The sequence below is a fragment of the Theropithecus gelada genome, chromosome 1 (genome assembly GCF_003255815.1).
Source record: "Theropithecus gelada isolate Dixy chromosome 1, Tgel_1.0, whole genome shotgun sequence".
NCBI lineage: Eukaryota > Metazoa > Chordata > Mammalia > Primates > Cercopithecidae > Theropithecus > Theropithecus gelada.
Window position 1 is genome coordinate 38,799,895 of NC_037668.1, and position 26,534 is coordinate 38,826,428.

At 44.9% G+C, this 26,534-nt stretch overlaps 1 protein-coding gene across 3 annotated transcripts in view; it reads left to right on the top strand.

Moving 5' to 3' along the window:
- Positions 1–26,534, top strand: part of UBE4B (ubiquitination factor E4B) — a 149,087-nt gene that overhangs the window by 23,737 nt on the left and 98,816 nt on the right. For all 3 annotated transcript variants that reach the window (XM_025389232.1, XM_025389240.1, XM_025389248.1), the window contains exon 2: positions 16,316–16,502. In XM_025389232.1, coding sequence (XP_025245017.1) covers positions 16,316–16,502 — 187 coding nt within the window. The remainder of the gene's footprint in view (positions 1–16,315; positions 16,503–26,534) is intronic.

The following is a 26,534-nucleotide window of genomic DNA, read 5'->3' on the forward strand; positions in this document are numbered from 1 at the left end:
TTTTTGAGACGGAGTCTCGCGCTGTGTCACCCAGGCTGGAGTGCAGTGGCGGGATCTCGGCTCACTGCAAGCTCCGCCTCCCAGGTTCACGCCATTCTCCTGCCTCAGCCTCCGAGTAGCTGGGACTACAGGCGCCCGCCACCACGCCCGGCTAGTTTTTTGTATTTTTAGTAGAGACGGGGTTTCACCATGTTAGCCAAGGATGGTCTCGATCTCCTGACCTCGTGATCCACCCGCCTCGGCCTCCCAAAGTGCTAGGATTACAGGCTTGAGCCACCGCGCCCGGCCGAAATTACTTTTTTAAAAAAGACTATTTACTGTGTGTCAAGTAAACACTTTTCATTTGTTCAGCAAATATTTACCGAGTGCTCTCTGGGAGTTTGGTACTGTTACAGTTGCTGGGAATACAGCAGTGAATAAAATAGACCAAATCCCTGCTCTCTTGGAGCGTGTATCGTACTGGATGGGGATAGACTCTAAGCTGATAAATACATACTAATTCAAGTTGTTTGTTATATCACCTTTATTTCTGATGACCATTTTATAAGATAAGAAATATTTTGTCACCTTCTTATAAATGAGGAAATCGAGGCTCAGAGAGATAACCCAGCTGGAAACAGGTACAGCTGGGATCCTGGCCAGCGCTAACTACGCGATTGCTCATTGTGTAGAGGGCTTGGGAAGAAGGGGCCTGGGGTAGCGCTTCACTCACCCATTGTACATGGTCTGGTCTCTGTTTCACTTGCAGGTGGACTGCTTCATTCATTTATTCATGAGACAAGGCCTCACTCTGCCACCCAGGCTGGAGTGCAGTGGCACATTCACGGCTCACTGCAGCCTCAGCCTCCCCAGCCCACCTCAGCCTCCTGAGTAGCTGGGACTACAGGCATGTGCCACCACACCTGGCTCATTTTTTGTATTTTTTTAATAGAGATGGGGTTTTGCCACACTGGTCTTGAATTCCTGGGCTCAGGTGATTGGCCCGCCTCAGCCTTCCAAAATGCTGGGATTATAGGTTTGAGCCACCATGCCTGGCCCCTTATTATTCTAGTTTGAAGTAATAATATTAATATTTTAAGTGTCATGGGTGACTCAAGAAAGCACTTTAATTAGGCAGTTAAAGCCTTTGGTCCTTAGTTCTCACCACTGGCAGAATGGGGTTAGGCATAGTTAACGTTCTTCATGTTATCAATTAGATGCAAAAAACACAATTAATTTTTGTTACAGTTTATAAAATTCCTTGTTTTTTAAAAAAGATATAATTACTGTCTGGCTTTGGAGAATTACAGGGTCACAACCTTTTTTTTCTCCCTGAAAAGATACCATTTACAGTCTTTTCTTTTTTTTTTTTGAGACAGAGTCTCTGTTGCCTAGGCTGGAGTGTAGTGGCATGATCATGGCTCACTGTAGCCCCAAACTACTGCGCTCAAGCGGTTCTCCTGCCTTAGCCTCCTGAGTAGGCACACACCACCATGCCAGGCTAATTTTTTGATTTTTTTTTTTTTTTTTTTGAGGTGTAGTCTCGCTCTGTCCCCCAGGCTGGCGTGCAGTGGCGTGATCTCAGCTCACTGCAAGCTCCGCCTCCCGGGTTCACACCATTCTCCTGCCTCAGCCTCCTGAGTAGCTGGGACTACAGGTGCCTGCCACCACGCCCAGCTAATTTTTTTTTTTTTTTGTATTTTTAGTAGAGACGGGGTTTCACCGTGGTCTCGATCTCCTGACCTTGTGATCCGCCCGCCTTGGCCTCCCAAAGTGCTGGGATTACAGGTGTGAGCCACCGCGCCTGGCCAATTTTTTGATTTTTTATAGAGATGGAATCTTGTTGTGTTCCCCAGGCTGGTCTCTAACTGCTGAGCTCAAGCAGTCCTCCCCGGGGAGGTTGAGGCTGCAGTGAGTTGAAATCGTGCCACTGCACTCCAGCCTGGGCGACAGAACAAGACCTTGTCTCACAGGAAAAAAAAAAAAAAAGAAAAATGTGTATTTTGCTAGTAATTGCTAGAAGTTGGCATTTGTAAGTATTTTGTCCTTTATTTTTGAGATGTTTACTCACCTGGGAAAGTTCTCATGGAGGAGGAAGGTAACTTGCCTAGCCTGCATTCTGGTGGCAGGGAAGCAAGCATGGGAGGCAGTGGAGGGTATGTAGGTAAAGAGAAGTTAGAGGAGAAGGAACACCTGGACTGTCAGATGTGGGGTGACCCTCTCAGGTGATGTCCACACAACACCTCTTATGAGAGTGAAAGGGACTCTGTTACAATTAAAGTGGGAGTGCCAGAAGTACCCTGGGCTGAGGCCAGGAGCTGACATGGATGATCCCCTTCTAGAGGTGACATGTTTGAGCTGTAGTGGAGTGCTTGGATAAAAGTGCTAGATGCTTTAGGGTTTTGATTTGGGAGTAAGTCCTGGACATAGTCATGATAATCTTTGGAGAAGAAATGTGGTTGATCAATCAAGCTTTTTGTAACTGTTGAGTAAACATTTTTGGAGTTGAGTGAGTAACCTGGAAAGTGAAGCAGAAGATGATTGGAAAAATGAGATTGCAGGGTGACTGTGCTGTTCTACCCCCATCTCTTTCCACTCTGTCATATTCGTCGTGTAACATTTCTCAATTGCTTGGAAGCCTTGGTACTTTACTTGTTAGTGCGGACTTAGGGAAGGTGGGCTCACTGAGCTGTTAGGTTTATATGTGTTAAAACTTGTGCTGGAGAAAGTGCACAGGAGCCAGGCAGTGGGGCATGGGGTGCTGGGTGATGGGCCAGGGTCACTAGAAATTGGGTAGGGGGCATGGGGTACAGAGCTGGGGGAGTGGTGTGCACTGGGAGCCAGGCAGCGGGGGGACTCTGGAATCACCGTGACCACAGTCAGTGCTGCATCCTGAACCCACCAGCTGCCGCCTGCAGGTGGTGCAAGGGTGCCTGGCACCTGGAGAAGCACTTCAGCAGCTGGTGTGACACTGACCTGAGCCTTCTGGGAGGCACTGAGAAATGCTGGCTGTGATTTTGACATCTGTGTCACCTCAGGGCAGAAGACAGCAATGCCGACCCCCTGGACAGTATTGGATGCCACTGACCAGATGTGGCTCCCAGTAGTGATGACTTGGTGCACCTCATGGAGTGGCACTGTAAGGGTCTGACTGGCCTCAATAAAGCAGAAGCTGTTGCCAAGAACCATGAGGGCATGCCGGCTGGGTGTGGTGGCTCACGCCTGTCATCCCAGCACTTTGGGAGGTCGAGGCGGGCGGATCACAGATCACCTGGCCAACATGGTGAAACCCCCTCTCTACTAAAATGCAAAAAATTAGCTGGGCGTGGTGGCGGGTGCCTGTAGTCCCAGCTACTCGGGAGGCTGAGGCAGGAGAATAGCGTGAGCCCAGGAGGCAGAGCTTGTAGTGAGCTGAGATTGCGCCACTGCACTCCAGCCTGGGGACAGAGCAAGACTCCGTCTCAAAACAAACAAACAAACAAAAGATCTGGATGCCTCTGATGGAGCTGAACATCTATTACACAGCAGCAGCAGCAGCAAGGGTTGCTGGTACGCAGACTTCACTGTAGGGCACCTGCTCTTCTGTAAGAGTCTGAAGGACACTATTGTCAGAGCTCTGCCCTTTTGGAATGAAGAAATAATTCCCCAGATCCAGGAGGGGAAAAAGGTGTTGGTTGAAGCCCCTGGCAGCAGCTTTTCTGGCACAGTCGAGCCTTGGGAGGCTCTCCCGGAAGGGCCGTGATGGAGCTGAGCCTGCCCACTGATGTTCCCATTGTCTATGAATTGAACAGGAGCTTGAAGCCCATTGAGCTCATGCAGTTCCCGGGAGGCGAAGAAGCTGCGCATAAAGCCATGGAAGCGGAGGGCAAGGCCGAGGCGTGAAGGGCGGCAGCTGATCCCTATACTGAGAACACCCTCCCGGTCTGCCCCATTCCTCTATGCCTCTCACCTCCACGTGTCACAGTGACCACAGCTGTGGGCATCCGAAGTTGTTGAGCGGATCTGGAGGCTCCCATTTTCATTTTAGGCATTTTTGTCGCCAGTCCTTTCACACGATCAGAATGGCACCTCTGGGGCATAGGTCTTCAGCCCAAGCCAAAGGAAGGCTCCTTTTACCCAAGAGAGCTGGGGGTGGCAACTCTGGGGTCTTTGCTAGTGCTTTGTTTACTTGTTTACTAAGGACCTGCTTGCGTAGGGGATGTGGGGGAACCATGCTAAGGCATGAGCAATGAGGAGAAGCAAGAGAGCCTGTTTGTATTCCTGGGAGCCAGTGCTGTTCTATTCAGTAGTCAGGCCCCTGTGTGTGTGTGGAGGGGGTTGGAAAAGGTTGGGAGTAGATGAATGTAACCTGCATGGTGATTTAAAACAAGCAACTACAGTCATGCGTCACTTAATGACAGGGATACGTTCTGAGAAATGCATCATTATGTGAACACCATAGGGTGTCATTACACAGACTTAGATGGGATAGCCTGTTCCACACGTAGGCTCTACAGTATAACTCCTTGGATACTTATGGTGTAGCCTGGGTATTGCTCCTGGGCTACAAACCTGTACAGCATGTGACTATACTGAATCCTGTAGGCAGTTGTACCATAACAATGAGTTTTTGTGTATCTAAACGTAGAAAAGGCACAGTAAAAATATGGTATTATAATCTTACTGGACCACCATGGTATATGTGGTCTGTCATTGACTGAAATGTTATGTAGCCCATGACTGTATTTCCTCTCTGTCCTCCCCAGGGGAGTTGGTTCCAGAAGTTTCGGATGAGTCCTGAATGTTTATGTATGGCATTTTCCTTTACCAAAACAGAACAAAACAAAATAAAAACATTTCTGGGGTTTTAGTAGCCATTGAAATACTCCTGCATGTGGTCATCAGAAAATAAGCCATTCCTCAAGCACCTTGACTTCTAAGGGATAGAGGTTCATTTTGCTGTGTATTTTAGAATCCCTAGTAAGCTAGTGAGATTCTGGATAATTTTTTTTTTTTTTTTTTTTTTTTGGAGCCAGTCTCACTCTGTTGCCCAGGCTAGAGTGCAGTGGTGCAATTGTAGTTCACTAGGCTCAAGTGATCCTTCTGCCTCAGCCTTCTGAGTAGCTATGGCTACAGGCACGTGCCACCATGCCCAGCTAAGTTTTAACATTTTTTTTTTTTTTTTTGTAGAGATGGCATCTTACTGTGCTGCCCAGGCTGATCTTGAGCTCCTGGCCTCAAGTGATCCTCCCACCTAGGCTTCCCAAAATGCTAGGATTATAGGTGTAAGCCACTGCACCTGGCCCTGGACAAGAGTTTGTTTCCAGCTTCTGTTTTCTGTTTTTAATTTTACCTCAAAAGACAATAAGATATAAATGAGATGCATAAATGAAGCGTACTGCAAACCTACGGTATACTTACTTGTAGAATTTACAGTATTGGAATCCACCCTTTAATAACAAGGCGTAAAAGGGAAGTATCAGAAGAGAGGAGCAGACAACTGGCCACATTTCTGTGATTGTGCAAAACTTGTTTGTTTGTTTGTGAGACAGAGTCTCTGTCACCCAGGCTGGAGTGCAAGTGGCACGATTTTCGCCCACTACAACCTCTGCTTCCTGGGTTTAAGCAATTCTCCTGCCTCAGCCTCCCAAGTAGCTGGGATTACAGGCGTCCTCCACCATGCCCAGCTAATCTTTTATATTTTTATTAGAGACGGGGTTTCACCATCTTGGCCAGACGAGTCTGGAACTCCTGGCTTCAGGTAATCCGCCTGCTTCCCAAAGTGCTGGGATTACATGCATGAGCCACCACGCTTGGCCTGGAGCAAGTTTTTATGGAGGATTAAGTGACAGGCATTCCCTGGGAGAGTCATCTTTTAAGATTTTTTGGGGTAAGGGATCTCCTTGAAAATCTTGAGGGAATTGAAGGTCCTCCTGGCCTTCATGGGTCCCAGGATTTGGACGCCTGCCCCAGGTACTCTCAACTCTACCCTGAAATCAAGCCGCACCAGCAAAGCTGATGCTTGGATCTCTTCCTTTGGGCTACTCTCAAACGTTTTCCGTTGAATCTTGTTTTGCCATTAATCATCTGCTGATGTTGAGGAGCGTTGTCAGTTGCTTACTGTGTTGCTATACGTGTGTAGTGTGTGCTGATCTCACTCCTGGCTTTATCTTCTTTTTTCTTTTTCTTTTTTTTGAGACGAGGTCTCGCTCTGTCGCCAGGCTGCAGTGCAGTGGTGCAATCTCGGCTCACTGCAACCTCTTCCTCCTGGGTTAAAGCGATTCTTCTGCCTCAGCTTCCTGAGTATCTGGGATTACAGGCGCCTACCACCACACCCAGCTAATTTTTGTATTTTTAGTAGAGACGGTGTTTCGCCATGTTGGCCAGGATGCTCTCGATCTCTTGACCTTGTGACCCACCCACCTCGGCCTCCCAAAATGTTGGGATTATAGGCCTGAGCCACTGTGCCTGGCCCTATTTTTTCTACCATCATTTTGCTTCTGTCCTAATTTCCTTATCTCTTTGAATTAAACTTGTTAATTTAATTAAGTTAAATTGAAAATACATTTGATGTGTGTTTTTTTGTTTGTTTCTTTTGAAATGGAGTCTCGCTCTGTCACCCAGGCTGGAGTGCCATGGCATGATCCCGGCTCACTGCAACCTCCATGTCCTGGGTTTAAGTGATTTTCCTTCCTCAGCCTCCCAAGTAGCTGGGATTATAGGCATGAGCCACCATACCCAGCTAATTTTTATAGTTTTAGTAGAGATGAGGTTTCGCCATTTTGGCCAGGCTGGTCTCGAACTCCTGACCTCAGGTGATCTGCCCACCTCGGGCTCCCAAAGTGTTGGGACTGCAGGCATAAGCCACCACACCCGGCCTTCTTAATGTATTTTTTGTTAATCACTTTAAATCTTTCCTAGAACAAGAAAATAATGATAGTGAAGCCAGGTGCAGTGGCTCACACCTGTAATCCCAGCATTTTTGAAGGCCGAGGCGAGTGGATCACCTGAGGTCAGGAGTTCAAGACCAGCATGACCAACATGGCGAAACCCCATTTTTACTAAAAATACAAAATGAGCTGGGTGTAGTGGCACATGCCTGTGTAATCCCAGCTACTCGGGAGACTGAGGCAGGAGAATGGCTTGTACCTGGGAGGTGAAGGTTGCAGTGATCCGAGATTGCGCCATTGCACTCCAGCCTGGGAGTGAAACTCCGTCTCAGAAAAAAAAAAAACACACAAGAAAGAAAGAAAATAGTGATGGCGAATAAAATGGATGTTGGGGCTGGTTATACTTTGGGAGGCCAAGGCAGGGGGATCACCTGAGGTCAGGAGTTTGAGACCAGCCTGGCCAACATGGCGAAACCCCGTCTCTAATAAAAATACAAAAATTAGTCAGGTGTGGTGGCTCATGCCTGTGGTCCCAGCCACTGGGGAGGCTGAGACAGAAGAATCGCTTGAACCCAGGAGGCAGAGGTTGCAGTGAGCTGAAACTGCACCTCTGCACTCTAGCCTGGGTGACAGAGAGTGAGACTGTCTCAAAAATAAAACAAAAAAACCCAGATGTCGGCAGCCTGTAGGACATTTTTGGTTGGGTATTCTTCCAGGTACCTCATACTCAGTAATCTAATCGTAACCCATCTTCTTAAAATCTCCTTCTGTATTCTCAATTTTAGGGTATTTTACCATTCATTTAGGTATCCGGGCCTGTTATCTGTATTCTTCATCTTCCTCATTTTTCACTTCCAAATAACAGCCAAGTTCTGTTGGGGACACACATGAAGTATCTCTGGAACTGTCCCTTCCCATGCCCATTGCCCAGGCTTGCTTGTGCCCTGCCTCCATTCATTCTCCACACAGTAGCTAGAGTGATTTCTTTTAAAAGGTATATCTGGGCTGGGCGAGGTGGCTCACCCCTGTAATCCCAGCACTTTGGGAGGCCAAGTCAGGCGGATCACTTGAGGTTGTAAGGAGTTTGAGACCAGCCTGACTAACATGGTGAAACCCCATCTCTACTAAAAATACAAAAATTAGCCGGGTGTGGTGGTGGGTGCCTGTAATCCCAGCTATTTGGGAGGCTGAAGCAGGAGAATTGCTTGAACCAGGGAGGCAGAGGTTGCAATGAGCTGAGACCATGCCATTGCACTTCAGCCTGGGCAACAAAAATAAAACTCTGACTCAGGAAGGAAGGAAGGAAGGAAGGAAGGAAGGAAGGAAGGAAGGAAGGAAGGGAGGGAGGGAGGAAGAGGGAGGGAGGGAGGAAGAGGGAGGGAGGGAGGGAGGGGAAAGAAAGAAAGAAAAGAAAAGAGAAGTACATCTGACCTGGTTATTCACCTGCTTAAATCCTTCAAAGGATTTCTTCTTGCCTTCATGAACAAGTTCAGTGTATTAGGATGGTATTCACAGCTCGTCACGAGCTTGTTGCGGCTTGTCTTTCTTGTCTGTGCCTCACCATGTCCGTACACACTCACTTTTACCAACTGCTCAGCGTTCCTTAAACAGTGTGTGTGTTCACAAAGCCTCCCGACCTCTGCCGGCGCTCCTTTGTTCCTCGTCTGCCTACCCCTACCTGTCCTGAAAAAGAAACTCAAGTCACGTAATAAGCACATAGCATTTGTATGTTGCTCGATTTTCAAAATTGCTCTCTGGGATGATTCAGTTATTACATGAATATACAGTTAGCATAAATGAATTTGATTCCTGAAACCTAATACAAGGTAGTGAAAAAAAGTAAGGTGATACTCTATGCACAAGCAAACTGCTGATCACATCTGTGGGGAATTGAAGTATTTCTATGCATACGTGCAGTAAGTAATAGAACATCTTATTGGGCTTAAGCCAAAAATGGTATTTATTGTAAGGATACAGGAGTCTTCTTTCTGAACCTAGGGATAGAAAGATAGCTGGGTCACAAGAAGAGACTGGAATCAAGAATCCAGATGTTGCCAGGGCTTCCCGTGTCTGCCTCATTATCATCACCCTTCCATTCCACTCTCTATCACCTCGTCGCTTTCTCACTTCCTTTTCCTCTCTCTACAACCCTGGCTAATGCATCTCTGTGCCTACTGTATGCCGCCTTACATGGCTAAAGAAAAAAACGCAAGCCATGCTGGTGGGTCTAACTTTTCCCTCAACTTTCTATTCTGGATTTTTTTTTTTTTTTTGAAAGAGTCTCACTATGTTGCCCAGGTTGGAGTGCAGTGGCATGATCTCTGCTCACTGCAACCTCTGCCTCCCAGGTTCAAGTGATTCTCCTGCCTCAGCTTCCTGAGTAGCTGGGATTACAGGTGCCCGCTACCACGCCCAGCTAATTTTTGTATTTTTAATAGAGGTGGGGTTTCACCACGTTGACCAGGCTGGTCTTGAACTCCTGACCTCAAGTGATCCACCCGCCCGGCCTCCCAAAGTGCTGGGATTAAAGGCATGAGCCACCGTGCCTGGCCCTGAAAATTATTAAATCTGCAGAAAATTTGAATGACTCACCTAGATTCATCAGTTTATTTTTTGTCACATTCCCTTTCTCTGTCTGTATATAAATGTGTGTGTATACATCTATACACCCACACATACTTGTTGGTTTGGGCTGAACTATTTGAAAATATGGAGAACCACTAAAGCAGATGGGAACTAAGAGGAAGGAAGGGAAGGCTTCATTGAGAAGGTAACATTTGAGCAAAGATCCAGGTCAGGGAGTAGGATATGGAGCAGTTATGGGGCAAGGGGAGGGGAGGAGCGTAGGGGGAAGGAAGGGGCAGGTGCCCAGTAAGTAAGCAACCACCAGTGCCCAGCTGTGTGTTGAAGGAAGAGGAGACGTCACTGTATTATTGTCCACATATTCACCAGCCCTGTCTGGGGAAGGTTCTATTTCCCCACCCTGCTGGGGTAGTTTTAGCCCTGGACTGTTTGGCCAATTAAATGTGAACAGAATTGAACGTGTTACGGCTGCGCCAGTGTGGAGTTTGCCCTGCCTCTTGCCCTTTGCCTGGGCGATCGCTAGTGTTCCCATTAGAGGCTGCTCTTCCACCCTGGGTCTTGGAGTGAAGACGTTATGGAGCAGGGCCGCACTCTCATCTGAAGGTTTTCCCACGGTAGATGCGGTGGGAAATAATAATGGTTTTCATTCTTTTCTTCAGAAATTCTGTGAAAGAAGAAAGATGAGGAAAACTGGAAATGTATTGTGTCATTGCCATTTGCATTTATGTATAATTTGCACTAATAATAATGTCCATTATAATGTAAATCTACATCCTTTTAAAAAATAAGTGGAATCACTACGTGTACTCTTTTACAACTGACTTTTTCAATTCAATTTTTTTAAAAAATGTAAAATACACATAACATAAAAGTATACCTCATTTTAAAAGCGGTAGACATCAAAGTGAATATAACATATATCATTGTCCCCCTCCCTTCCTCCCTCCCTTCCTCCCTTCCTTTCTTCCCTTCCTCACTTCCTCACTTCCTCCCTTCCCTCCTTCCCTCCTTCCCTCTCTATTTAGAGGCAGGGTCTTACTCTGACACCCAGGCTGGAGTGCAGTGGTACAATCATAGCTCGCTTCAGCCTTGACCTCCTGCTTCAGTCCCCCTAGTAGCTGGCACTACACATCGTGTGTGCCACCATGCCCAGCTAATTTTTTATTTTTTGTGGGATTGGGAGGGTCTTGCCATGTTCCCCAGGCTGATTTTGAGCTTGTGGGCTCAAGTTATCCCCCTGCCTTGGCCTCCCAGAGTGCTGAGATTACAGATGTGAACCACCGCATCTGACCATGAAATTTTTTTTTTTAAAGGAAACTGAAGAATTTTAGATCACAGAGCTGTGATGTTCGGATGTAAATGCATTTTTTGGGGAAACATTGTTGGGCTTAGATTAGGCATACTGTGAAATTTTCATAGCATTTAATAAGTTTTAAACATGGCCAGCTATGAAAAAAGAAAATAAAACCAGTAATAAAAGTAGGAGTTATTGGCCAGGCGCGGTGGTTCATGCCTGTAATCCTAGCACTTTGGGAGGCCAAGGCAGGTAGATCACTTGAGGTCAGGAGTTCGAGACCAGTCTGACCAGCAAGGTGAAACCTCATCTCCACTAAAAATACAGAAACTGGCCAGGCGTGGTGGTGCATGTATGTAATCCCAGCTACTCGGGAGGCTGAGACAGGAGAATGATATGAACCCGGGAGGCAGAGGTTGCAGTGAGCCAAGATCGTGCCACCGCACTCCAACCTGGGCAACAGAGCGAGACTCCATCTCAAAAAAAAAAAAAAAAAAAAAAAAAAAAAACCCAGAACTAGGAGTTATCTTCATCTTTACAAGGAGACTACCCCAAAGAAAGTATTTGCAATTATTTTTCTTTTTATTGGAATTCACTTTTTTTTTTTAATTTAGAAAAGTAAGACGCTTTTGTAGAATGACTGTTAAACTTATAACAGTGTTTTATGGGTGTTTTTCCCCACAAACTGCTAAAACTAAGAGGAACAGTTTGGCCCATCCTGACTTAGCTTCTGCCTGAAATCACAATGGCCTTCACTGTTTTGAATCTATTTTTAGTTCATCAGGAACGTGAGGGTAGGAAGTGCTGCATCATGATATAACAGATTAGGAGAAAGCCCTATTTTAATGTCATTTGTGAAATAAGAACTGAAACAGACAAGAAAAACTCTAGGAATGAGATTTCATAATTATTATGTGTGGCTTTTGAGTTGTGGTTTAGGACACAAATTGAGGAATTGGAAGTTTTTTTTTTTTTATACTTTTGTTTTTTTCTCTGTGAGATAATGGGAAAACAAAATTCTCTTAAAAAGGACTTTTGTTTAACTTAAAGGAGATTATGCCAGTCCTCTGGGCTTAATGTTAAAAAAGTCAAGTAAACAATGAGAAAAATGTTTAATCATATTTTGGTGTGTTGTGACTATTTTTGGTGTGTATCTTATGTGTTCTGTTTGTGATAAAAAGTGAGGTTGCATCTCTTAGTAGTCAAATTAATTAGATACACTTTTTTTTTTTTTTTTTTTGAGACCCAGCTCTCACCAGGTCGCACAGACTGGAGTTTATGGCTCTCTGCAGCCTTGACCTCCCCAGCCTCCACCTCAGTTTTTTTGTTGTTGTTGTTGAGACGGAGTCTGGCTCTGTGGCCCAGGCTTGGCGTGATCTCAGCTCACTGCAAGCTCCACCTCTTGGGTTCATGCCATTCTCCTGCCTCAGCCTCCAAGTAGCTCGGACTACAGGCGCTCGCCACCACACCCGGCTAATTTTTTTGTATTTTTAGTAGACAGGGTTTCACCGTGTTAGCCAGGATGGTCTTGATCTCCTGAACTCGTGATCCGACTGCCTTAGCCTCCCAAAGTGCTGGGATTATAGGCAAGAGCCACCGCTCCTGGCCGGTTTTTTTTTTTTTTTTTTTAAAGACTGAGTCTTGCTCTGTTGTCCAGGTTGGAGTGCAATGGTGCAATCTTGGCTCACTGCAACCTCCGCCTCCTGGGCTGGTCTCTAACTCCTGACCTGAAGTGATCCCACCTACCTTGGCCTCCCAAAATGCTGGGATTACAAGCATGAGCCACTGCACCTGGCACAGTTTTTTTTTTTCTTTTTTCTTTTTTTGCGAGGGAGTCTCGCTCTGTTGTCCAGGCTGGAGTGCAGTGGTGCGATCTCGGCTCACTGTGACCTCTGCCTCTTGGGTTCAAGTGTTTCTCCTGCCTCAACCTCCTGAGTAGCTGGGATTACAGAGGTATGCCACCATACCCGGCTAATTTTTGGTATTTTTTGTAGAGATGGAGTTTCACCCTGTTAGTCAGGCTGGTCTCAAATTCCTGACCTCAGGCCATCTGCCTGCCTTGGCCTCCCAAAGTGCTGGAATTACAGGCGTGAGCCACCGCACCTGGCCAGTTTTTGTATTTTTTACTAAAATATCACACATGTCATAGGGCAGATCAGAGCCGGTGTTTCTCCATGTTGCCCAGGCTGGAGGTAAACCTTTATACCTGTGATTGCACAAAGCCATTCTCTTGTGAGTCCCCAATCCAGATATTCCCAGGTTGCTAACCCAGTTCAAAGCTGCCACCAGTGTAGAAGGCAGTCAGACCACCGAAGGGTGTCATCCTCTACTGAGAGCCCTGATGTGGGCACCCCAGAATGCTGCCCCCTGTATGGCACTTCCTAAATTTTCCAGCAGATCTTTAAGATGGGGCAGGATGTATTCTCCCAATCTTCTCCTACCCCTTATGTCATGTATGGACCTGCCTCTGTCTCTTAACTCTTTCTTCCTGCTTAATAGTCTGCAACATGCTTCACAAAGTCTCGATTCTTCAACCTTTTTTGAAACCTTAGAATCCTTTCTTTCTTCAACCCTGTATTACAGTGAGTCAGAACATTTATTCTCTGTTTATATCACTGAGCAGAACATCCAAATTTAACATCTCGGGCTGAACTTGGCACTGAGGTTTAAGGTGACTTCATATTTTTTCCAACAATAGTAGGTATGCTCTTCCAATGATAATGATAATGTCAACTAATAAATTAGTCAATTTTATGTTCAGTGCATTTTTCTAGTATTTTTCATTTATTCAGCAAATATTTAGAGAGCACCTACCATGTGTCATGTGCCTACCACTGTTCTAGGCACTGGTGCAACAGAAGTCCTTGCCTTTAAGAAACTTCAAGTAGGGGGATAGAAACTAAGCAATACACAAATATATCACACATGTCATAGGGCAGATCACAGCCATGGTGAAAAAATAAGTAGGGAAAGGGACAGGGTGGTGGTTTTCTCACAACCGTATGAGGAAGACCCTGGTTTTTTTCTAATTTTTTTAAGACAGAGTCTCACTTCATCGCCCAGGCTGGAGTGCAGTGGTGTGATATCGGCTCACTGCAATGACCACCTCCCAGGTTCAAGCGATTCTTCTGCCTCAGCCTCTGAAGTAACTGGGATTACAGGCGTGTGCCACCATGCCCAACTGATCTTTGTATTTTTAGTAAAGACAGGGTTTTGCCGTGTTGGCCAGTCTGGTCTTGAACTCCTGACCTCAAATGATCCACCACCTCGGACTCCCCTCAGCCAATGATTTCATCCCCGTTGTGCAAATGTGCAGTGTACAGTCGTCCATTGGGCAGAAACTGAAGCACAGAGCCATTAAGTGACTTATCCGGATAGGCTCCAGATAAGTAAAGTAGTCAATAATAAAGGTTGAATTTGAATTAGAAATCAAGCATGAACTCCTAAATTTAACTGTCTGTAAGATAATGAAACTTGGCCCGGCACGATGGCTCACACTTGTAATCACAGCGCTTTGGGGGTGCTGAGGTGGGAGGATTGTTTGAACCCAGGAATTTGAGACCAGCCTGGGCAACATGGTGAGATGACATGTCTACAAAAAAATTAAAAATTAGGTGGGTGTGGTGGCGCATGCCTGTAGTCCCAGCTACTTGGGAGGCTGAGACAGGAGAATTGTGTGAACCTGGGAGGGAGAGGTTGCAGTGAGCCGAGATGGTGCCATTGTACTCCAGCTTGGGCAACGAGAGGGAAACTCCATCTCAAAAAAAAAAAAAAAAATTTTACATTCTATACAGAAGACTGTATTTAACATGTATATTATGAAGAAGAATAAGATGAATACCCATGAACTGATTACTCATAGTTGTAAGTATACAACCCAGTGAGTTTTCATAAAGTGAAGATACCTGTGATGCTAGTTAAAAATAACAACAACAACAACAACAACAAAACACCATTACCAGATCCCCAGAAGTTCACTCCTGCCTCTCCCAAGCTTCTTCCTGCCCCTTTCCCACCAAGGATAACCATTATCCAAACTAATGGTATAGTTTAGTTTTTCTTATTTTCAAATTTTATAGAAATGGGGTTATACAGTCTATGTTTTTTTAACATCTGGCTGCTTTTGCTCAGGGGACATGGGTAAATCTATTAGGAAGCTTTTGGAGATGCCCTGCTGTTAGTAAGAGTTCAACAAATACATTTTGAATGAATGGATTATTTCTCTCTTTCAATAAGGTGTTACTTTTTAATTATATGTTAAAAGGAAGAAGTGGCAGATTATATTTTTATTGAATCAAATAAAAAAAGAAAACCTGATCATTTGCTCCTGCAAGTGATGGTTAAATTTGTTTCTTAGTGTAACTTTTGCTTCTCATTGTTTTAGTGAATTAAATTGGCTATTATTTATTTATTTTGGAGATAGATGGAGTCTCCCTCTGTTGCCCAGGCTGGAGTGCAGTGATGCCATCTCAGCTCACTGCAACTGCACTCCACCTCCTGGGTTCAAGCGATTCTCCTGCCTCAGCCTCCTGAGTAGCTGGGATACAGGCGTGCACCACCACAACTGGCTAATTTTTGTATTTTTAGTAGAGATGGGATTTCACCGTGTTGGTCAGGCTGTTCTCGAACTCCTGACCTCGTGATCCTCCCGCCTCGGCCTCCCACAGTGCTGGGATTACAGGTGTGAGCCACCACACCCAGCCAATTGGCTATTTATTTTTAAATCTTACCTATTTGAAATGACCAAGTTAGGTCATTTTATTAAAATAACACCAAGCTTTAGTGTGTTACAAGCATAGGCTGGACATGGTGCTTCACGCTCATAATCCTAGTAGTCTGGGAGGCCAAGGTGGGAGGATCACTTGGGGCCAGGAGGTTGAGACCAGCCTGGGCAACATAGTGAGACCTCATCTCTGCCAAAAATTAAAGAAATTAATTAGCTGGGCATGGTAGTGTGCACCTGTAGTCTTAGATACTTAGGAGGCTGAGGTGGGAAGATTACTTGAGCCCAGGAGTTCAAGGCTGCAGTGAGCTATGATTGAAATACTGCACTCCAGCTTGGATGACAGAGAGAGACTCTCTCTAAAATAAAGTGTACTATGCTTACTGTAAAGTCACCATATCAGACTCTCTCTAAAATAAAGTGTAATATGCTTACTGTAAAGTCACCATATCGGCCAAGGAGGTGTGATAAACAGAGATGGTAAGGGAACTAACATACAGTATATATGTATTTATGTTTGTATGTATATACGTATTCATGTGTGTATGAATTAGAGGTGGGGTATTGCTGCCTTGCTCAGGCTGGTCTTGAACTCCTAGGCTCAAGCGATTCCCCTCACCTCAGCCTCCCAGGCAGCTGAGACTATAGGCAGGCACCACTGCACCTGGCCAAGATCCAGTTGTTAAAAACTCAAGTGGTAGAGCTTGTAAGAATAGTGGTAGAGCGAGTTATTCTCTCAGAAGAGTACTTTTGCTCAAGGCGTATTTAGTTGTTAAGCTCTGGTGTGGTTATGGATAATGTCATTCTCTGGCAGAATTGTGTTTCTGCTGTTTAGTTACAGAATGCTCTTTTCCCCTGACGTTGTAGATTCGACGGAGGCGCCTTGCACGACTTGCTGGTGGACAGACCTCTCAGCCAACCACCCCACTCACCTCTCCCCAGAGGGAGAACCCTCCAGGGCCTCCCATAGCGGCATCAGCCCCAGGACCCTCTCAGAGTCTTGGTCTCAATGTCCACAACATGACCCCAGCTACCTCCCCAATAGGTGCATCAGGTAAGCCCGAGCTTCATACCTGGGACTCTTTTGTAATTCTTCTTAGCTTTTTGTTAAGCTGATGGTTGCCATGTTTCCAGAACAGATTAAAATGAAGCGGACATCAGCTCTTTAAAATCCTCCAAGCAGTAATTTAAATACCATTGCAATGTGTTGTGTTATCGCCTTTTTTTTTTTTTTTTATTGCAATCTGTTAAACCAATTGCTTTTCTTTCCATAACTTGCATTTTTTTTTTTCCCCAAACAGGTTTAGGTATTATCTCTGATGACAAGATGATTAAGACTGAATGTGGGTCTGCTGATTTTATGAATTTGGTTGATGGTTTTAAGATAAAATAATCTGAAAATGCAAGACTAAAATAATGGTCAAAATGAACACCTCTAATTGCAGATTTCCTCGTCTTCATTCTACATTGGCACATAACTTTTTCTCTAACTTTTCAGAGGACAAAACTACCTGATAGGATGTTTTAGAACTATCTCATTAAAAGTAAAAGTTTATTTCTTTATAATAAATGAGCTGATGCTTGATATCCAGGACTGTCTTTGTTGGGAAATGATAATATTTCTTCATACTGTGTATTTGCAAATATCTCTCTTTTGTCTGTGAACTTTTCTGAAATCAAGCATAGTATTATTGTCATATAATAATTATTTTATAATTACTTAGGATTCTAGTTGGGTAAAGGGGGTGCTAAGAGGCCTGCATTGATCATAATATTATCTAATAATTTGATAGTCAACCTACATCATCTGTCTTCTTGATCTAGAATCATGTGTCAATTAAAAGTATTTGCAGAGGTTTTGTTCCTGTACTTCTTGATAGGTATCAGTGTAGACTATAGATATATATATATAAATGTTTAGACCTAATGTGGTTCAGCCAAAACACCTATTAGTAATAAAGAATGCCCTTGCCTATAATGTTTCCTCTGTATGTCTCTGAGAAGCTCTGATGGTCTTCTGGTAGGATTGACGGGTTCAGGATTCCAAATGTGATTTTCCTTGGACACAGTACTGACAACAGTGCTCTTTGCCTCACCCTGGTCAGGCCATACCTGAAATGCTGGAATCTGTCCTGGAGAGAACCTCTGTCACTTTGTCTTATTTGCTTATTTAAACCAGGATCTTGGTTAAATCCCATTCCCCACCTAATCTCTCTCATGCACTGGAATAAGGCTATAGAAAAACTCAGAACCATTTGAAACCATTTGAACTAATTGAAAACTTTTGAAATGTCTGTCTCATTTCAAATTCATGATTACGTGGCTGGGCGTGGTGGCTCATGCCTGTAATCCCAGCACTTTGGGAAGCCAAGGTGGGTAGATCGCTTGAGGTCAGGAGTTCGAGACCAGCCTAGCCAACATGGTGAAACCCAGTCTCTACTAAAAACACAAAAATCAGCCAGGTGCGGGGGCAGGTGCCTGTAATCCCAGCTACTCAGGAGGCTGAGACAGGAGAATCGCTTGAACCCGGGAGGTGGAGGTTGCAGTGAGCCAAGATCACGTCACTGCACTCCAGCCTGGTGATGCAGTGAGACGCTAAACAACAACAACAACAAAAATGAAATTCATGATCACAAACTCAAGTAGACCCTTGATACTGGCAGGCCGTTACACCATGCTTCCCAGTTCACTCACTCTGCTGATCTGTTTCATACCTTCTCCAGTGTTCAGGACCTCATTCTCCATGCTCACTCTCTCAGCTGATGGCCTGGCTTCCCTTCTTTCTTTTCTTTTCTTTTCTTTTTTCTTTTCTTTTCTTTTCTTTCTTTTTCTTTCTTTCTTTTCTTCCTTCCCTTCCTTCCCTTCCTTTCTTTCCTTCCTTTCCTTCCTTTCATTTCCTTCCTTTTATTTCCTTCCTTTCCTTTCCTTCCTTTCTCCCTTCCCCTTCCCCTTCCCCTTCCCCTTCCCCTTCCCTTTCCTTTCCTTTCCCTTCCTTTCCTTTCCTTTGGCTCTGAGGTCTTGCTATGTTGCCCAGGCTGGAGTGTGGTGACTGTTCATAGGCATAATCATAGTGCACTACAGCTTAAAGCTCCTAGGGTCAGATGTTCCATCTGCCTCAGTCTCCCATGTAGCTGGGACTATAGGCATGTGCCACCACAGGGTTCATAACTCTGGGTTCATATTTCATTGAGAAAACAGATGCAGGCAGAGCCTAGGCAGGGAACCTCTTTCAGCCCCAGTCATCACATCCATCTGCCTACCTGTATGTGTGCCCAGTTCTTGTCTCCTGTTGAAGCCTGGACCCTAGAACCCATCTCCCCTCAGTTACTCAGCCTTCCCTCCAGCAGTTGCTTTCTCTTCCTTCATCAGATTTTCCATCTCATATAGCCTTTTTTTTTTTTTTTATTTTAAACAGCCTATATAATGCTATTACTTTTCCCATCATGGGAATGAACAAAAGGAACTCTCTTGATCTAATTCCCCCTGCCAGCGTCTCCCCCACATCTCTGCACCAAAACCTTTGCAGCAGAACTTCTGGAATGAATTGCCTGTCCTCTCCGTCCCCTTCTGCCCTTGCACTCTTTGCTGAATCAACTCCGGTCAGGCGAGGCTTCCCGTGGTTGCTCTGTGGTTGCTCTGAGTCACTGTCTGGTCTGACCCGTCAGCCTCATTAGACATGGCTTTCACCCTCTTCTCCTGGAAACACGTTTTTCTTTTGGCTTCCAGAACAGCACATGCTCCTGGTTTTCCCGCAGTCTCTCTATCTGTTCCTTCTCCACTCTTTGCCTGCTTCCTTTTCATTTCCCTGACTTCTAAATGTTAGGATTCAAGGGCTCAATATTTAACCTCTTGTCCTTTCTGTCCAGGTTTATTCTCTTACTGATGTCATCCAGTGTCCTGGCTTTAATTACCCTCATTTGATGATTCCTAAGCTTTTATCTCCAACTTGGACCTGCTCCTTGAACCTCAGGCTGATACATCCAGCGCTTTACCTGACATCTCTGCTTGGATGTCTAACAGGCATGTCACAGCTAGCATGCCCCAAATCAGGCTTTGCTGTTTCCTCACATTTTATCTTCTCCCAGGTTTCCATCTCAATAAATGACAATTGATATTTTCTAGACCTGGATTGACAAACTCTTTCTGTTAAGAGCCAGATAGTAAATATTTTTGGCTTTGGAGGCTGTGAGGTTAGAACTGTTTATCTCTGCTTCTGTAGCACAAAAGCTGCCATAGAACATATGTAAATGAACAAGCGTAACTGTGTTCCAGTAAAACTTCACTTACAGAAACAGGCAGTAGCCCAGATTTGGCCTGTGGACTAGAGCTTGCTTGGCCCTGCTCTAGAGGTGTCAGAAAACTAGAAGCAGACCAGAGTCTCACCACCTCGTTTCTTCTCATCACCTCCACCTCTATTACCCAGTTCCAAGGCACCAGCATCTCTTGCCTGGATTTCTGGAACAGCCTCCTAACTGGTCTTCTCATGCCCACCCTTGCTTTACTTGAGTCTGTTCTCAGTGTAGAGCCAGAGGGGCCCCACTAAAGCGTAAGTGCAACATTGTGTAACAGCCCATATGCTGTTACACAAACTAACAGAAACGCTTGGGCATTCCCTAAATGGTTAATTCTTGCCTGTGCACCTCTATGCTAAGTAGTCCTGATTATGTTTCTCACATAGTCATCATTATTCATAGTCACAAACAATTGGATGTTATTAGCCATGCTCTGATGGGTTAAACAGATTTTCATGATTTCCAAAATAAACAAGTGAAAAAACAAACAGAAAATCTCTCTTAAGACAGGTTACATCTATTCTCTGTTCAGGCCAGGTGCAGTGGCTCATGCCTGTAATCATAACACTTTGGGAAGCCAAGGTGGGAGGATCCCTTGAGCCCAGGAGTTCGAGACCAGCCTGGGTGACATAGTAAAACCCCATCTCTACAAAAAATTCAAAAAATTAGCCGGGCGTGATGGTGCACACATTTAGTCCCAGTTACTCGGGAGGCTGAGGTGTGACAATTGCTTGAGCCCAGGAGGTGGAAGTTGCCGTGAGCTGTGATCACACCACTGCGTTCCAGCCTGGGCAACAGAGCAAGACCCTGTCTCAAAAAAGAGAAAAAGAAATTTCAAGAAAATACGATAGCTGTCCATTAGAGAGTGTGAAACGATAGCTGTCCATTAGAGAGTGTGAAAAGTTGGCATGATGAAGGTGATGGCTTGTATTTGTTTTCTGTGGTCCTGGAAGTTAGACCTAGGGCTAGTGGGCAGATTTATTATCCACTGAATGTGGTTGAGAGATTTTTGTTCCAGACTCAAAAAGTGCTTTCTGTTTTTCTTTTTCTTTTCTTTTCGTTTTTTTTGAGATACAGTCTCGCTCTGTTGCCTAGGCTGGAGTGCAGTGACACGATCTTGGCTCACTGCAACGTTTGCCTCCTGGGTTCAAGCAACTCTCCTGCCTGAGCCTCCTAAGTAGCTGGATTACAGGCGCCCACCACCATGCCTAGCTAATTTTTGTATTTTTAGTATAGACTAGGTTTCACCATGTTGGCCAGTCTGGTCTCGAACTCCTGACCTCAAATGATCCACCCCCTCAGCCTCCCAAAGTGCTGGGATTACAGGCATGAACCACTGTGCCCGGCCTAGTCCCAGCTTCTTGCAGTGCCATCTGCTTCTGTAGTTTCCCAGGGCTGCTGTAACAACCTGTCATGAACTTTTAAAGGCTTACAGCAGCAGTGTTATTTTCTCACAGTTCTAGAGGCTAGAAGTCCAAATCCGAGGTGTTGGCAGGGTCATGCCCCCTGCTCAAAGGGAGAATCCTTTCTTCTGTCTTCCGATGGCTGCTGGTGGTCCTTGGCATTTCTTGGCTTGTGAACATAACTCCAGTCTTCACCTCTGTCTTCACATGGCCATCTTTGTTCTGTGTGTGTCTGTATCCAGATTTCCCTTTTATGACAGCTACTGGATTAGGGACTACCCTAAGTGAGTATGAGCTTATTTAAACTTGCTTACATCTGCTAAGACCCTCCTTACAAATAGGAATATTATTTCTTCGTTTTTGATCTGTGTCTCCTCTTCCCTTTGAATGTAAGGTTAGGCAGGAGCCTTGCTAGTGTTGCTCATCCCCTTACCCCCAGCATCACGCTTAGCACATGGCAAGCACCCTGGAAATGCCAGGCATTCTGTGGCTAAATGAATGAAAGAAATATTTCTTGTTGGAAATGTTAGAAGTGAAGTAAGATTTGAGTTCTTTTGAAAAACAGCTGGCTGACATTGTTCCTCTCACCACAACCAGCTGGATTGTCTCTGTTTTTCCTGGTGTGCTGAGCGCTGAGCAGAATTTAAAAAACCCTCAGTCTATTCATTTTCTTCTAAAATTAGAAAAAAGTTATTATATAAAATATTTCAAATGTACATGACAACATAACTAGTGCCTGTGGAACTAAGTCCACAGGTCACTGCTGTTCCAGACTTGCCATTCCAGACATTTCTTCATGTTTTACTGCATTGTTATATGGCACTGCTCTTGCCTCTCTCAGAACTTTATATATGTGGGTGATGCTTTTCCTACAGACGAATGCCACTTTTTTATATTTAACACTGATTATGCTGCTTTTTTTTTTTTTTTTTTTTTTTTTTTTTTTTTTTTAGACAGAGTCTCTCTCTGTCACCCAGGCTGGAATGCAGTGGCATGATCTCGGCTTACTGCAACCTCCATCACCCGGGCTAAAGTGATTCTCCCACCTCAGCCTCCGAGTAGCCGGGGTTACAGGTGTGTACCACCACACGTGGCTAAGTTTTGTATTTTTAGTAGAGACGAGGTTTCACTGTGTTGGCCAGGCTGGTCTCGAACTCCTGACCTCAGGTGATCCACCTGTCTCAGCCTCCCAAGTGCTGGGATTACAGATGTGAGCCACCGTGCCTGGCTGATTCTGCTACTTCTACATTTAAAATGTAGGGCTTACTGCAGGTCACACACAGTACTTGCTTATGGCAGTGCAAAGATGAGTGAGACTCAGTTTCTTTCCTTAAAGAGCTTTTAGCCTAGTTGGGGAGGAGATGTTCTTTCATTTCCTTTTTAATATCTGTGTTTATTAAATTCTTTGGAGGACAGTCTAGTTTTCTTAGTTCCTTCCCTTATCTTTAGATGATTTGTGATTGCTTCATCTTCAGAACTTCTTAACTGTCTCGGGTGATTTTATTTTACAGCCTTGTTTTGGAATTATGCTTGTCTTCTCTTTGATGTTTGCTTATCAAACATCTTGAGTATATCCAACGAAGGCCTTAACCTTCCTCGCTGTCGTGACCTCTGAAGAGGAGGTCATGATTGCTTTGGAGTCCCCCGACAGGTCCTTTATCAACCATTTTCATCTTGACAGGATTCTTAGGTCTAGTGGAATGGGTCTTCCAGTTGCCTGTATACTCTCTAGAGCTGGCAGGTTTCATTTTTGTTTTTCTAAGACAAAGTCAGGCTGGAGTACAGTGGTGAGACCATGGCTCATTGCGGCCACAAACTCCTGAGCTTAAGTGGTCCTACTGCCTCGGCCTCAGAAGTAGCTGGGACTACAGGTGTGAGCCATCATGCCTGGCTAATTTTTTAATTTCTTTGTAGAGATGAAGTCTTACTATGTTACCTAGGCTGGTTTTGAACTCCTGGCCTCAAGCGATCTTCCTGCCTCAGTCTCTCAAAGTGTTGGGATTACAGGCATGGAGTTCTCAATTGTTTTCATTCCATGGTTCCCTTTGGCAAACTGGGGAAGGCTTTGATTAACTTCTCAAAATATACTTTTATTTTATTTTTTTGAGATGGAGTCCCACTTTGTCAGCGAGGCTGGAGGGCAGTGGCATAGTCTGCCTCCTGGGTTCAAGTGAATCTCCTGCCTCAACCTCCTGAGTAGCTGGGATTACAGGCATGCGCCACCACGCACGGCTAATTTTTTTGTATTTTTAGTAGAGACGGGGTTTCACCATGTTGGCCAGGCTGGTCTTGAACTTCTGACCTCAAGTGGTCCTCCTCCATCGGCCTCCCAAAGTGCTGGGATTACAGGTGTGAGCCACCGCACCTGACCTCAAAATTTACTTTTTTTTTTTTTTTTTTGCGACGGAGTCTCGCTAAGTCACCCAGGCTGGAGTGCAGTGGCCAGATCTCAGCTCACTGCAAGCTCTGCCTCCCGGGTTTATGCCATTCTCCTGCCTCAGCCTCCCGAGTAGCTGGGACTACAGGCACCCGCCACCTCGCCCGGCTAGTTTTTTTTTTTTTTATTTTTTAGTAGAGATGGGGTTTCACCATGTTAGCCAGGATGGTCTCGATCTCCCGACCTTGTGATTCGCCCGTCTCGGCCTCCCAAAGTGCTGGGATTATAGGCTTGAGCCACCGCGCCTGGCCCAAAATTTACTTTTAAATGTGTGTAACAAAATAGGATTACACAATTATATAGGAATATAGTTATCAACGTGTTTTTAAATATTTTAATATAGTTATTTATGTGCTTCTTTACTAATGATTTAAATGAAAGACTTAGCAACTAGTCAAACTGCTATAATTTCAGCCCCTTAACATCTGTTTCCATCTGTGGACCCCAGGTAAAGATCCTTTGCTGTGGGAGCAGAAATGAACAGGGGCCTCTTTGGAACTAGTGAGAAGCCAGATTATATATTTGGCCTCTGGGCTAGTTCTGGGGTCTGGATCAGAAACAGAATTTGTTTCTTTTCTTTGGCCGCTAGTTTTTAACCTACTTAATGATTATTTAACTTAAAATTATTCTTTAACATATTGACTCAAATGGTCTTCATCCTGCTTCCATTCATGCACTTGAATAGTTAACAAATGGCTTCTGTCTATTGGGCACTGTATTGAGAGCTAGGATTGCAGGATGGGGAAGTCTCAGTTGGGGGCCTCCAGGGGCTCACTGTTTAGCATGAGGGCATGAACTTATGAAGAGGTGCAGATGTTGGTGTCCTGTACTTAACAGAGTACAGCCACAAATAGTCACTTTCTCAGGCTCCTGGCTATGCGTTGTGGGGTTTTTTTGGAGCATTTTCACACAGGCGTTTATCTGATTGAAAATTCTACCGGCCCGGTGTGGTGGCTCACACCTGTAATCCCAGCACTTTCGGAGGCCAAGATGGGGGGGATCATGAGGTCAGGAGATTGAGACCAGCCTGGCCAACGTGGTAAAACCCCGTCTCTACTAAAAATACAAAAATTAGCTGGGCATGGTGGTGGGTGCCTGTAATCCCAGCTACTCTGGAAGCTGAGGTGGGAGAATCGCTTGAACCCAGGAGGCAGAGGTTGCAGTGAGCCAAGATCACGCCACGCACTCCAGTGTGGTGAGAGTGAGACTCCATCTCAAAAAAAAAAAAAAAAAAAAAGAAAGAATGAAAAAAATTGTACCTTGGTGAGAGTGTAAATTTATATAGCTATTTTACAAAACAATATGGAGGTCCCTCAGAAAACTAAAAATAGAGCTACCATATGATCTGGCAGTCCCACTCTGAGTATATATCCAAAGGAATTAGATTTATATGCTGAAGAGATACCTGCACTCATGTTCATTGCAGCATTATTCCAAATAACCAAGGTATGGAGGCAACCTAAAGAATCCATCTTCAGGCCGGGCGCGGTGGCTCAAGCCTGTAATCCCAGCACTTTGGGAGGCCGAGACGGGCGGATCACGAGGTCAGGAGATCGAGACCATGCTGGCTAATATGGTGAAAACCCGTCTCTACTAAAAAGTACAAAAAAAAAACTAGCCGGGCAAGGTGGCGGGCGCCTGTAGTCCCAGCTACTTGGGAGGCTGAGGCAGGAGAATGGCGTGAACCCGGGAGGCAGAGCTTGTAGTGAGCTGAGATCTGGCCACTGCACTCCAGCCTGGGCGATAGAGCGAAACTCCGTCTCAAAAAAAAAAAAAGAATCCATCTTCAGATAAATGGGAGAAGAAACTGTGATACGTATCCACAATGGAATATTATTCAGCCTTCAAAAAGAAAGAAATTCTGTCATTTGTGGCAACATGGATGAACTTGGAAGACACCATGCTAAGTGAAATAAGCTAGGCACAGAAAGGCAAATATTGCATGTTTTCACTAATATGTGGGAGCTTAAAAAGTTGAACTCATACAAATAGAGAATAGATGGTGGTTACCAGAGGCTAGGGAATGGGGGTGGATGAGGAAGGAGATGTTGATCAAAGGGTACAAAATTTCAGCTAGATCAGAGGAAAAAGCTTTAGTGATCTATTGTACAGAATGTTGACTGTCATAAATAATAACGTTTTATGTATTTTTAAAAATTCTACTTTTTATAAACAACAGTATTATTATTATTGAGACGAAGTTTCGCTCTTGTTGTCCAGGCTGGCATACAATGGCATGATCTCAGCTCACCGCAACCTCTACCCACCAGGTTTTTTGAGACAGGGTCCCACTTTGTCACCCAGGCTGGAGTGCAGCAATGGAATCTCAACTCACTGCTGCCTCAACCTCCCAGGCTCAAGTGATCCTTCCGCCTCACCCTTCCAACATGCGTCACTACGCCTGGCTAATATATATATATATTTTTTTGAGTTGGAGTTTCGCTCTTGTTGCCTAGGCTGGAGTGTAATGATGTGATCTCGGCTCGCTGCAACCTCTGCCTCCCGGGTTCAAGCAATTCTCCTGCCTCAGCCTCCCGAGTAGCTGGGATTACAGGCACCGGCCACCACGCCCTGCTAATTTTTGTATTTTTAGTAGAGACAAGATTTGACCATGTTGACCAGGCTGTACTCAAACTCCTGACCTCAGGTGATCTGCCCGCCGTGGCCTCCCAAAGTGCTGGAATTGCCACCACGCCCATCCTAATTTTTTAATTATTTGTGCAGACGAGTTCTCACTGTGTTACCCAGGTTGGTTCAAAACCTGGGCTCAAGTGATCCTCCCACCTTGGCCTCCCAGTGTATTGGGACTACAGGCATGAGCCACTGTTCCTGGCCTATTCTTATCCCTCCAGATTTGTTTGGTGTGTTTTATCTGTTTGTTTATGTTGGTTGTTACATTGATTTATTGAATGCTCTAAATTCACATAGGCTTCACTTAATACATCATATTTATT